Source organism: Perognathus longimembris, chromosome 24 (assembly GCF_023159225.1).
Source record: "Perognathus longimembris pacificus isolate PPM17 chromosome 24, ASM2315922v1, whole genome shotgun sequence".
NCBI lineage: Eukaryota > Metazoa > Chordata > Mammalia > Rodentia > Heteromyidae > Perognathus > Perognathus longimembris.
This window is the reverse complement of record NC_063184.1, coordinates 15,634,733-15,648,245: the sequence shown is the minus strand read 5'-3', so window position 1 is coordinate 15,648,245 and position 13,513 is coordinate 15,634,733. Positions and strand designations below refer to the sequence as shown.

The window sequence follows — 13,513 nt, the reverse complement described above, 5'->3', positions numbered from 1 at the left end:
CTAAGAGGAAGATTCTGTTCAATTCATCATACATGTATTGAACTCTCAGGTACAGAGCAGAGTGAGAGATTAGAAATTCAAAACTGAGCATGCTAAGTTCTGAATTCCAGCTGCTTGGTTTGAATCCTGATTCTTTCTATTAATGCAGGTATTTCTTTAAAGACCCCTGACCCATTAGGGCAAAGACCATGCATCTATCACAAAGAGATGCCAAAGCATAATAGTTTAAATTGGGATGCCATTTATTTTTCTCTCTAATAACCTTTAAGATGGGAGCAGATGGGCTCTGCTTCCTAAGAGCCTTCAGAAACACAGTTCCCCTTTTTGCAATGCTTTTCTCAAACACAGTGTTTTCATCTGCCTGGTTGATGCTTGAGCATTGCCGTATCTTCATTCAAATCTCAAAGAAATTGTTACAGGCCAAGACTTAGAAATTACACTTTCCTCACCTCCTGTCTACCCCAACCCAGTTCCAAGGACAGGTCTAGCTGCAAGGAGTCTGGGAAATGTGATTTCTAGAAGGGCATCATGTGTTCAACTTAACCCAGAGGTGCAAGGTTTATTAGTGTAAAACACACACACACACACACACACACACACACACACACGGGCTGGGAATGTGGATTAGCGGTAGAGTGCTTGCCTACCGTGCATAAAGCCCTGGGTTCGATTCCTCAGCTCCACATAAACAGAAAAAAACGAAGTAGCTCAAGAGGTAGAATGCTAGGTTTGAGCAAAAAGAAGCCAGGGATAGTGCTCAGGCCCTCAGTTCAAGCCCCAGGACTGGCAACACACACACACACCCACACACACACACACCAATAACAACAAAAAACAGTGGAATATTAACAAAACCTGTGCCCTTCCAAAGCTTCTGTTTCTTTATCTGTAAAGAGAAATGAATCATACATACCCCATGGTTATATGAAAATTAAAATGAGCAAGTGAAAGAAAGGTTTTGGCACAGTATCTGAAACATAATTAGTGTTTAATAAATGTTAGATACTATTATTAAAACAAAAATATCTAATCTTCAATACTTGGAATTGATCCAGTAGAGAGAATTGCTTAAATAATGAATTAGGGTTATAAGTGCACATAGGAGGGAGAAATTAATTTTCTTCTGTAGAAGGAATAGCAGTGGGGGTGGGGGGGGAATTCACAGAAGAGATGACATTGATGCTACTTCTTAAAAATAAACAAAATCTTATGAGGTAGAAAAAGGACAATGGATTATTTCAGCAGAGCCACATGAGGAAGACTTGGTTATTGGGAGGTATCCTTGGGCACTGTTTCTCACAGTGCAATCTTTGCACGTCCCACATTAGATTCACTTGGCTCCTTGACAATACATACGAAGTAAGATATCTGAGGAGGGCTCCCTGGAAACTTCAGTGACAATAATCAGTCCCAGAACGCTGTTTTCCATATCAGATTGAGTTGGAGCATGGAGATCCTAAGACTGAATGTTTTGTGGATTACAAAGAACTTTGCAGCTTGTTTCATCATGAGTTTTCTAGATAAACAATTCGAAGGAGGTTTAAAATTAAATAAAATGTTATTATTATGATCCCTTAGGTTCTAAGGTTCACTGTGTGAAATTTAGAGCCTAAATCAACTACAAATATCATCAGTGTCAAACTAAACTATTCCATGAGTATTCGTTTACATGTCCACACAGGCATGTCCAGCACCAGGCTGGTGAGCTTGTCTTATGACCATTTTGGTTGCTAAGAAGAAATGTTTAACTTCAACTTCAGTATGCCTTTCTTCTAAAAAAAAAATGCCCCAAACATATAAAAGCCACATTTATCTGAATGCGAGTATCACATGTAAAATGGCAAAAAATGTGACTAATCCTATGTGACCCCTATCCCAACTCTGATGATTGTTCCCAATGGAAGAACTAAGACTACATATCATTATTCAAACTTCATATAGCCATATCAAATTGAATAGTTATATTTCTTTAACTATGGACTTAAGAAAATATATTGGAATGATTCATATGAGAAAAAACAATATGTTCTACTTAGTTGATTAAGTTTTGCTATTTTAAAAATCTGCAAGTTAATATAAATTAAGTACATACATGATATATGCTATTTTTAAAAAATATGGTGCCAGGCGCTGGTGGCTCATGCTTACAATCCTAGTTACTCAGGAGGCTGAGATGTGAAGATAAAGGTTCAAAGCCAGCCCAGGCAGGAAAGTCCATGTGACTCATCTCCAACTAACCATCAGAAAACCAGAAGTGGCTCTGTGGCTCAAGTGGTAGATTGCTAGCCTTGAGCTGAAGAGCTCAATAGTGCCCAGGTCCAGAGTTCAAGCCCCATGACTGACAAAATAATAATAATAATAATAATAATAAATAATAATAAAATTAAAAGTGTAGAGAAAAGTTTTATGATCCTACAGCTACTGTGACTTAGGTGCCACTGTGAAAATGAGCAACAGCAAATTAAGTTGCATGACATAAAACAGCTTTGCAATAGTAATTGAATGGAAGTTTGTCATGTCTTTAGAAAATACTGTGTTATGTGGAGATTTTCATATCAACCAGGTGTAGTTTTTGCAGTGTGCTGGGCCAGTATATTCTGTACTATTTTTTAAAGACCAAATTCATTTGAATCATGAATACATGTAATGTGTATATTGTAGGTAAAAGATAGTACCTTTAACAGAGAAGAAAAGCTATTTAGAGCTTTAGAGAAGACAGTGAGGCACTGTATGAAGAACATTTCGTTTTGTCTTCAGCACATACAGGTAGGTGAGACACACTATTTTCAATGTTTCTACAAGAATGCGTTGGTTTCCATAATCATTATAAAATGTGATCTTTCATTCATTTATATGATGAAACTTACTATATCAAATTTGAAATTCTGAAGAACGCAGGTGAAGGAAGCCAGTGTAAGTGGGTTTTGCTCTTTCCCCGCACCCCTACCCTACCTTTTCTACTCTACCCACAATCCAAATCACCATACAGTAGGACTTTTTCTCAGATGATTGTCATATGAACCACTAGCCTGTTTTTTTATATAATAAGGGTGAATTCATTCACAAAGTTGCATGTGAGGCAGAAATTATATTTATTTGTCTAGTTTTACTAATATATCTTTCTAGTAACTAAAATCAGTAGAAAATCAACATAAAGGAAAATCGCAAGACAAAATCACAATACAAATACAAAACCACAATAAATTCTCTCACACAATCATGTTACAAGACAAAAACACCTGTAAGTTTCCACTCTCTTTGGAGGTTGTTATAACCCTCTTTATCACCAATTTCAGCAAATCAATTGGAGCCCAATACAATTGTTTTCAGTAAAAAAAATAAAAAATGAACTGAACAACTCATGGGGGGAAAGGGAAGAGGGGAGGGGGGGGAATGAGGGAGGAGGTAACAAACAGTACAAGAAATGGATCCAATGCCTAATGTATGAAAGTGTAACCTCTCTCTACCTCAGTTTGACAATAAAAATTTAACAAAAATAAACAAATAAATAAAAATAAAATACCTGGGGGGGGGGAACCACACAAAAATGTCAGGAGGTTCTTTTGTTTGTTTGTTTTTATGGGCCTTCCTGAGGACACATTGTTCTTAATGACATCTTCACAAAGGCCATGATTATGAGACATGAAATAGTAACAAAGCTCCATGTAAATTGGGTAATCTATGAGCTCCTGTTTCAGAGTTTTTTTCTCTTGGATATCTGATTTCAGGACTAGATGCTTGCACACTTAGGAAAAATGTCATACCAACAGTGGATTAAGACGACAGCACATTGATTTGGAGACAAGATTTCATTTTCTGTGAGGACAGGCAACCATTTGGCTGCATTTCTGGTCATTTTATGATCTGACACAAAGCCTGATTTTTAGAATCAAGTTTTCTAATCTTTTCCTAAAGCTCTGCTTCCATTAAAAAAAAAAATCCCAAACATAGTTATAGCATGCAGCTGGCAGTGGGAACGTGTCCTTAATGTACCTTTCAAGGAGAAATTACCTCTTAGGAACATTTCCTGGAAGGTCTTTTATTTTCACTGATTGAGTCCACAGAAAAAAAAATGTAAGCATTTTCTGTTAAAGAGAATCTTACACTCACTACGGAAAACTGGTAATTAAATCAAAATGAGTGATTTCTCAAATAAGGAAGAGGAACTGAATGCTAAAGAATGGACAATGAGAGGATTGGACAGAGCTTTCTCTTTTTTAATTAAAAAAAAATTTTAATTATCAAGGTGATGTACAGAGGGATTACAATTACATGGGTAAGGCAGTGAGTACATTTCTTGCTAAACCTGTTACCTCCTCTCTCATTTTTCTCCCAACTTCCCTCTTCCCTATTCTCTCTCCCACCCAAGTTATACAATTGATTTACAGTATATTGTCTTGTAAGTATTGCTGTTACATTGCTTCGTCTTTTACCCTTTGTCTCAGCATTTTGATGTTTGCCTTCTCTTCCTTAGTTCACATAAATATGTGTATATATGTATATGTGTATATATATATATATATATATATATATATATATATATATATTACCCAGGGTATCAAAACCAAATACAGTGCCAACAGGGGTAAAGCCATTGGGAAGAAAAACAAAAGAAAAAAGTGTAATTTCACACCGTATGTTGAAACTCTTAACCAAAGCAAGTTTCATGAAGATTTTGAGAAAGTAATTTGGGGCAAGAAAGAATTAGATTCTTCCAAATAGCCTGATTGTACGCAAACATTTTTGTAGCTCTTTTTTCCCCTTTTTGTCTTTCAGTGAAATGGAGGGTTAGATGATGAAATTTGCCTTCAGGATATGTTTAATTAATTAATACTATCTTCAAAACGTGCCCGTTTTCTAACTTTGTTGTTTGGTTGCAGGATGCTGTGCCCTTTGCTCTTCAGAGTGTGACACAGCTCCAAGAGATTTCATACAACAAAGATGAGGAGGAGGAGAGGAACTCCTCAGAGACCCCAAAGAATGCCCTAAATCCTTGTCAGGACTTTGTAAGTTATTTACAGATGCTTACAGATTAAGTCATGGGATTTTATGAAAGCTGCTTTTCGTTGTTTTCCTGGAGTATAGCCTAAAGCAAACACTAATGTCAAGATGAGGAGACTTTAAATAGTATCACAAAGGGTTTCAATTCAACAAGTCAGATTATGAGTACAGTGTATCATGATCAATATCATCCTTCCATCATTCTCCTCATTAGTGTTTAAAAGGGGAATTCTTAAAATTTTAAATAAGATTTAAAGTATTTTAAAAATGAGCTAGTGAAGACTTATCATCTTTGAAATTTAAGACAACCATAGACTGTGTTCCCAGTAGTTGGAGCCTGACAACTTTTAGGAACAATCCTGAGATTAAGTCTGTGTGTAATACATTGGGGATTTACTAAGTTGGAAAGTATGATTGTCTTAAAGGAGTCTCTGGTATATCATGAGTCCTTACTTAAAGAGCACAGGTTGTTTCTGAGCATAGAACTCTTGTTAGCAAGTGCTTGTTGTCTAGCAAAGGCTTCCTATTGAGAAAGGACTTTTATGTGACAAATACCTCTGTTCCATGATAAAATGTTTGTTATCCATGACTTCTGTTAAATATAAGTTGGAAGCCATAAAAAACATTCTCAAGTCAAAATATTTGGGTAGTAAGCTAACCTATTTAACATTAACTTTCATTTAGAGTCTTATTTTACTATAGGTATTGTCATTTAATAGTAGCATTTCATGTGTTATATGGAATGTTAGGAGACTCCTCCATCAAGATGTAAATGGCAGTTTTGTGTCTGCATGAATTGGCATTTAGGGTCAGTTACGTCTTCATGGATGGCCCTTGTATTGGCAGGTGTTTAGCAGTGCTAGACTATCAGGCTCAAAACCTCAGTAAGGTGTCCCCATTTCAAGTTATTGAGACAATCAATGAACAGCTCCACATATTACACACCTTAGCAAACGACTCAGTCCCAGCATACTAGAAAAAGCACTCCGAAACCTCTTGCTTTTCTTACATTGTGAAATGGGAAGTCAGGTTGCAAGAGGACTAGGTCATTCATAGATAGATGGTTAGATGAACGGATAAAAGAACAAACATTTTTAAGCCATAGGTCTAATGGAAAATGCATTCAATGTATTTTTAGTCTAATTACATTTGAGAAAAGTCCTTAGCTTTTGCTCTGTAGGTTAATTCAAATTCATTAAGTCAATAATTATTTGTTGAGCACCTTCTGAGCACATGCTATATAGCTTCTGTCTTAGAAAGAAAGCTTCAAACGTTGACAAAATCATAACATGACTAATTAGGCTAAATTATGGTATCAAAAAGTTCAATATAAAACTAACATTTTATTGATAACAGATATTGAACTTTCTTTAAAAATGGAAAATTGATTTAAAGGCAGAGCAGTTGTTTTTTAAATCTATGAATAAAATCTACAAATTTGCTTATGAGGTAGGTTATGAATTTTTGTCTATGAATAACATTCTATTTATTTTTAAATAAAATCTGCTCATTTCTTCTCAACATGATATGTATGTATTAGCAAATCAGTTTCTGTGAGTCACTGGATGAGTGTGTGTATAGATATACTAATATATAATGATATATACAGTACATCATAACATGTTATATATAGTAGTTATACATAATATTGTGATTGCATTGCCTGTAGAATCCAGTCAAGTCACAAGCACAATAGTTTGTCCCAGACACAGTAAACAGGTTTTTTTTTTTGCTTAAAGTTCTCATTAAGCAGTGTGCAGCTGTATATTGATTATTTCATAAACTAGACATCAAATCTAATCTGTGTTGGCTATTGCTAGTGCCAATAAGAGATTGATTTCCTTCTCTTCTGGATGAGTTGAGACCAAGTTACCAGATGCCATTTAAGTTAATTAATACAGGCTGCTGCTCAGATGTTGATTTCCTGAGTTATCTCTGAGTTCTATCAAAAAGAGAAACTACTTCCAAATTACTCTAATCATGTAACTCAAGCATATATGATAAAGGGTAAAGCCAGGCAATAGACAAATATATTAGTTCATTTCAGAATATAGGGGGAAAGACAAGGAGATGAAATTTAACATAGGCTGGTCAACTACTGACATTGAGTTAGGTGTTAACACTAAATTTATTTCCAATAATTTAGATGTAAGAATGTAACACTTCAAGATACAGCATCAGCATCAACTGAATCCTTCAATGTACACAGAGAATGCATATATCAAGGGATTATAATATGAATAGGGATACTTTCCCTTCCCACATAAACCCTGGAGTAATCAAGGATTTGGGACTGAAGTGAGAGCAAGAAAATTCAGCCAACTATTTGTTGCTGTCAACAAACAGTAGTAGTCCCGTGATGAGTCTATTTAGTCTTGAAAAATCAAAGGCTGGAGATTACCCTCCACCTCTACATAGTAGAAGAGCTCAGTTTGGGCTGTGGAATTAGAAAGAAGGGAAAGGGACAAGTGTTGAAAGAGATGGCCCCAATGACAAAAACATTGGCTATGAAAAGAAAGGCAAAGTTATGGTTTGAGTGAGGAGACTGTAACTTACACATTGCTCTTCCTGCTCATCAGTTTTAGTGTTGGAGTCTGTCTAGAGTCCTTGAATAGGCTTAGCTAGGCCCTCAAAGGACCAGATCCTCTCTAAGTTGGGTGTTTTCCTGTTTCTTCTGGGTTCTGCAGAGAAGAGCTTAGCCTACTAAGCTGGTCAGGGAATGAGTGTTCTGCTGTCTGTAATAGGATTGTTCTTTCTTTTGGTAGGCAGCTCTCTTGCACAGGCACGTCCTCATGCCCCTGACAGCCCTGCTGTCCTTATTCCCAGGGCCTCAGAAGCTCATCCAGAAACGCTACGACAAGCTGCTAGACTACAATAGCTTCCTGCAGCGGGCAGCGGGAGATGAGTCAGATTTGGCCAAAAAGGAGTACGAGGCCCTCAACGCCCAGCTTGTAGAAGAGCTCCAGCCATTCAACCAGGCTGCTCGGCAGATTCTGCTGAATTGCCTGTGTAGTTTCATCACCCTCCTCAGGGACCTGATGCTCAGGGCACAGAGAGCGTACTCCACAGATGTGCAGGTAAGCACAGCACCACGCTGAGGCCTCCCAAGGTTCATGTGAAAGAAGCTGTGTACATGTGTGGCTTTGTGCATATGTAGGTTAATAAAGCCAGACAAAGGGTCTTCAACTACTTGATCACTACTTCGAATTTTTTAAGTGTGTTTTCTGATTTAGATGATCTAAAACTTTTTCATTATAGTTCATAGTAGAAGAAGAGCAAAGAGATTGTTTCTGAGAAATCACTAATATACTAAGGTTTAAAAACAGTTTGAAGAACTTTATTATTAAAATGATTCCATTATATAGTTTATATACTTTTTGTTTTTGAGCCTTAAAGGTTAACCTTTAAAACTTTTTTTTAAAGGTAATTATAGATTCACAAGAAGTTGTAAAAAGTAATCTGGAGGTCTTGTATACCCTTCACACAGTTTTCCTAAAAGTCGCATCTCATGTAACTCTTTGTAGGTTTGTTGTTGTTGTTTGCTGGTCCTGGGGCTTAAACTGTGGGCCTGGACTTTGTCCCTGAGCCTCTTTGTGCTCAAGGCTGGTGCTCTACTCTTTGAGCCACAGCACCACTTCTGCCTTTTTCTAAATAGTTTCTTTGAGATAAGAGTTGCATAGAACTTCCTGTCTGGGCTGGCTTTGAACTCCAATCATCAGCCTCCTGGGTAGCTAGTATTACAGGCATGAGCCACTGGTACCCGGCTCCTGTCTCTAGTTCTTAAAGGCAGAATTGAATATTGATTGGAGAACACCACCATATTGCATTGGGAAAATATCATTTATCTTTCTGTATCTCCATTTTCTCATATGATTAAAGTGAGCATAATAATAGTACATTATTTGTTTCCTTTTAATTTTGGTGAAGACATATTTGTGAGCAGCTCCTTGAGAAAGAATAATGGAAGATCTATATTTCTTGAGTATCAGAAAATATTATTATGCTATTACTACACTGACTTAATAGTTTGGCTGGATGTAGAAGTTGATCTCTGAATTTGAGAGACTTTTCCATTGTATTCGAACTTTCACTGTTCCTCTTGAGAACTCTGAAGCCCATCTGATTCTTGGTTCTTGCTTTTACTTTTCTAAATGTATCTCTGGATGCTCATGCAATTTTCTTTTTGCCTTCACTAGTCTAAAATTTGAATATTGGGTATATTGTTGTGTTTGATGCTTGGTGGGATCATTTTAACTTGAAATTTTATGCCCTCTGCTTCTATGTACTTTTAAGCAATATTTCATTAATGGCTCTACTGTCTTTATTATATTTCTGTACTTCCTGTATTGTAATGCTAATTTTGTTAACCTTTCCTACTTACTTTCAACTTCATTATCATTTTGCCCTATTTCTTATGAAATTTCCTACTTTAACATCGAACCCATTTGTGATTTGTTACAGTTATAGTTCCAATATTCAAGACCTCTGCTTTTTTTTTAAATTGATACAAGTTGCTTCTTAAAAAAAATCAGATTCCCTCATGCTAAAGGCATGCCTAGTAAGACTAGTTTTGTTTTGTTTTGTTTTGTTTTGTTCACCACTGAAGAAGCATTAGGGAACAATTGAAAGAATTGAATTGAGCATATAGATAAGAATTATAAGTTATAAGTCCGAGTACTTGGTTGACTAATCTGGCATTTTGTTTGGGTACAATCTGATAATTGCATCTTTAGGTCTTTTCTATTTACCTTGTTAAGACATCCAAAGACAATTCTTCAAGTTTTCTGTCTGAAGGGCAATAATCTGACCACTACAGTTGTCAGTGGGAGTTTTAGAGTCAATGTATATCCATGTCTTTAATTATTCTCTTCCCAATATGGGTTCCCTACCCAGATTTGTACCTATGGTCTCTTATTCTAGGGATTCTGTTTTATCATTTATAGAGAAGGAAAGTCCATTTTATGCCAATGTAGGAAAGAGACAATCATCCAACCTCAACTGAAATGGATTAAGAATCTGGGGATCTAACTAAATTACACTAAACATAGTAGTATAGTTATCAGTGTTCTTATCTTTCATAGCTCCACAGATTCACTGAGCTCAAGACATTCTCCAGGTTTCTTGTGAGGCTATAGTCAGATAAGCATTGGGAGTAGAACAATCTCTAGATTTCACAGGTGCATGTGAAATTGGTGGTGAGATGACCATGGAACAGTTAAGCAGAAGGGCTTTGAAAATCTCCTTTTGGGATCTTTTAATATGGTCTTCTTTCATGGTGCCACAGTGCTGCTGGACTGCTTTCTACCATGACTAAAGGCCTCCAGAGCGAGCTAGTAACTATGTGGTCTAGCTAGCTGTAACTGTGGTCTTTTGTAGCCTCATTTGAAAAGTCAGACACAACCTCACCATGATTTTCTGTACTTCTACTTTCTATTTATTCATCGAGGCCAGCATGAAGGCTTACCTTGAACTGAAGAGGGCTTAGTGGTAGAGTGCATGTATTAAATGTGTGATGTCCTAGATTGGATTCCCAATGCCTTAGCCCTTCAAATGAAAGAACCATAAAGTCTATCTAGTTTTGAAAGTAAGGAACCTAGACTCCCCTCTTGATGAGAAGTATGTTAAAGAATCTATGGTTTGAGAAGTAAAGGCCGAAGGTACTCATTGCCATCAATTCTTCTGTCTTTTCTCCAAGACTTTATTGCTATTTTTCCAATCTTGGTATTCTTTTATTTATGTTGAAAAATTAAAAAATATCTGTGTCCTTCTTGTAGGGATCCTAGAGACAAAAAATATTTCTTTATATTGAGATTTTAGATGCCCTAGTTTTTTTTTTTTTATCTTGGCACTATTGGACATTCTCTCAGGTGATCTTAGTAGTTTTATTAAATTAATACAGAATATCATTATCTAGTTGTCTAGAAGCAATGCCTATCATTTGTATTCCAGGTGCCACTCTTGGTCTCAAGCATCTCTGAGATCCAAAATCGAGTACTGGAAGAAGTTCACACTCTGAATTTTGTGAAGGACAACAGTGCCACCTTTATTGAGAGGAAACTTAGTTTTGAAAAGAAAAAGCCTATGCAGATTCTGGTGAGTTTAGCAGCATTTGTGACAATGGTAACCATCACTTTGCTCTACCTAGTCTAAATCATCACACTATATTATTTTTCATATCACTTATTTCATTCTACTATCCTATCGTTTGCTTATGTATTTAAAAATATTTTCAGTAGTACTGGGGCTTGAACTAAGGGACTTGTGCTCTCACTAGGTTCTTTTCACACAAGGTTGGTGCTCTACCACTTGAGCGATACCAAGTGGTATTTTGACGTGGGGCTGGTGCTTTGCCACTTCTCACTTTCTATTGGTTGATTGCAGAGAGGGATCTCTTGCATTTGTCTCCTGGGCCTGGCTCCAAACCTCAGATCTCAATCTCCTGGGTAGCTAGGATTACAGACATGAGCCACTGGCACTTGGCACCACGCTTTGGTCTCTGTTTTGTACGTGAGGCATTCCTAACATTCCAAAAATGATGCTTGAGACAAGGTAGGACTCAATAATTTGTTGGCTGGAAATTTTATTCAAGAGATAATTCATACCCTTTCATACATAGGGTAAAGTATCCTGGATTCCAGAGGCAATGCTATGTTTAAAAGTTACTTGATGCTAGAGCTTACAAAGGGTCTATACTTCTTGGTTACAGCCTAATTATGTAATATTTCCTAAAAGAAGACATGTATATGTGCTAAATTTACATAAATCTATTTACTGAATTAAATACTTTTCAAATGCTTAGTATGTATGGGATTATCTAAAAATAGCAAAGAATTAAAATGTTGCTTACCATTCAAGAGAGATTAGAACTTCTTCTTATTCTCAGTTCAATTTTCTTTCTTTTCGACAACACTGCCCTCATGTGCTTACCAGGGAATTTTTCACTGAATGACTCTGCTAAGGTTTCTCTTTACTTTTTAAAAACAGTCTTAGCCCCATCTAAATCTTAACCCTAAAGTCAATCAGCATGCAAGTTCGAAATTAAAAGAGATCTTCAGAGAAGAAATATTTACCAATTTAATGATGACTCGATTATGCATCCATCTAAACAAAACTCCAACACTCTCCCCAGCCAGAAGTGCCACGCCAAACTGACATTCACCGCTGCAAACTTCAGTCTACATACGGCACGGAGGATCTCTACCAAGCCAAGCGCAAGTGCAATGCCACACAGGAATTTGACATCAATCTTCTGGAAGGAGAGTTGGTGGCAGTGCTGGAACAGAAAGACCCTCTGGGGAGTACCAGCAGGTGGCTTGTTGACACAGGACGTAAGCATTTACTTTTCTCCCTCATGGAACTGAGATTTCCACCCCCTCGCCCCCGCCCCAGGTCTCTGCATGCTTTTATAAAACTCTGTTTTGAGAAAGTGCACACATGACCTTGAATCTTGTTACTTTTTTTTATTTCTTCCCCAGTTGTCAAAGGATATGTGTATTCCTCCTTCCTAAAACCCTACAATCCAGCTAAAGTGCAGAAGGTGGATGCTGAGAATAGGTTCTGTGATGAGGATTTTGACAACATCAGCCTCTTTGTGTCTTCACGGCCAGCTACTGACAGCGTCACGGGCACACCAGAGGGCAGCGCAAGTGACAGCAGCTCATCCCTGAGTGGCACTGGTGGAAAGTTAGAGACAAATGGCATTGATGGTGACAGTTTCCAAGAGGTTGATGAACAGGTAAGAATCAGAACCTTGATGTAAAAATGCTTGGCTGATCAAAAGACAAATCTCTAACCACACGTTGTAATGTAAGAAAATGCCAACTTTGACATCTCAGAGACCCATCTCTATTAGTGTGTACGCTCTGTGGACTCTTTCACAAAAACATTTAAATCTTTGTACCTGTTTCCTCATATAAAACAGAACTCAATCATTCTTACATTGTGGAGTTGATGTGTGAATTAAAGATAGACATGTATGCAAAATACCTGGCACACAATAGTAGCTACATTGTTACTACCCTGTCTCATGTACTTAAAAACTTAACATAGTCTTTCTACATTCCACTCTTGCAGAAAAGCAGTTCAATACTGAAAAAATTGTGGTCACCAGTAGTAGGTAGGAAATTGTCTCTGCTTTCTGAAAGCAGCATATTCTTAGACTACCTAGTGATTTGCTACTTTTAACCTCTTGTATGACACCACATCCAATATGCTGAAACTCTCAGTGTTCCCTTTTCTTCCTCATTGCACCAATGCAAACACTACTGGTTCAATCCTGTCATAAAATGCAAAAAATTTCACCGTATCTGACAGTCATGATTGTCAAGTAGAATGCTATCCTTGGCACTTTGCAAAAGACGAGGCTAAACCATGGCTAAAACCCAGGTTTACAAGGCAGTTCAATATCTGAAAACCAGTACTCTTTCTGTTTCTAATATTAAAAGCAGAATATTTGCAACAAATTAGTTGCTCTGCTACTCTTTGCTAAGTTCATGGTCTAGTCCTTTATGTT

At 37.0% G+C, this 13,513-nt stretch overlaps 1 protein-coding gene across 1 annotated transcript in view; it reads left to right on the top strand.

The window, feature by feature from the left end:
* Positions 1-13,513, top strand: part of Arhgef38 (Rho guanine nucleotide exchange factor 38) — an 89,749-nt gene that overhangs the window by 72,213 nt on the left and 4,023 nt on the right. The window contains exons 8-13 of the mRNA XM_048333673.1: positions 2,662-2,766; positions 4,881-5,006; positions 7,767-8,078; positions 10,951-11,094; positions 12,131-12,329; positions 12,477-12,736. Of these exons, the coding sequence (XP_048189630.1) occupies positions 2,662-2,766; positions 4,881-5,006; positions 7,767-8,078; positions 10,951-11,094; positions 12,131-12,329; positions 12,477-12,736 (1,146 nt within the window). The remainder of the gene's footprint in view (positions 1-2,661; positions 2,767-4,880; positions 5,007-7,766; positions 8,079-10,950; positions 11,095-12,130; positions 12,330-12,476; positions 12,737-13,513) is intronic.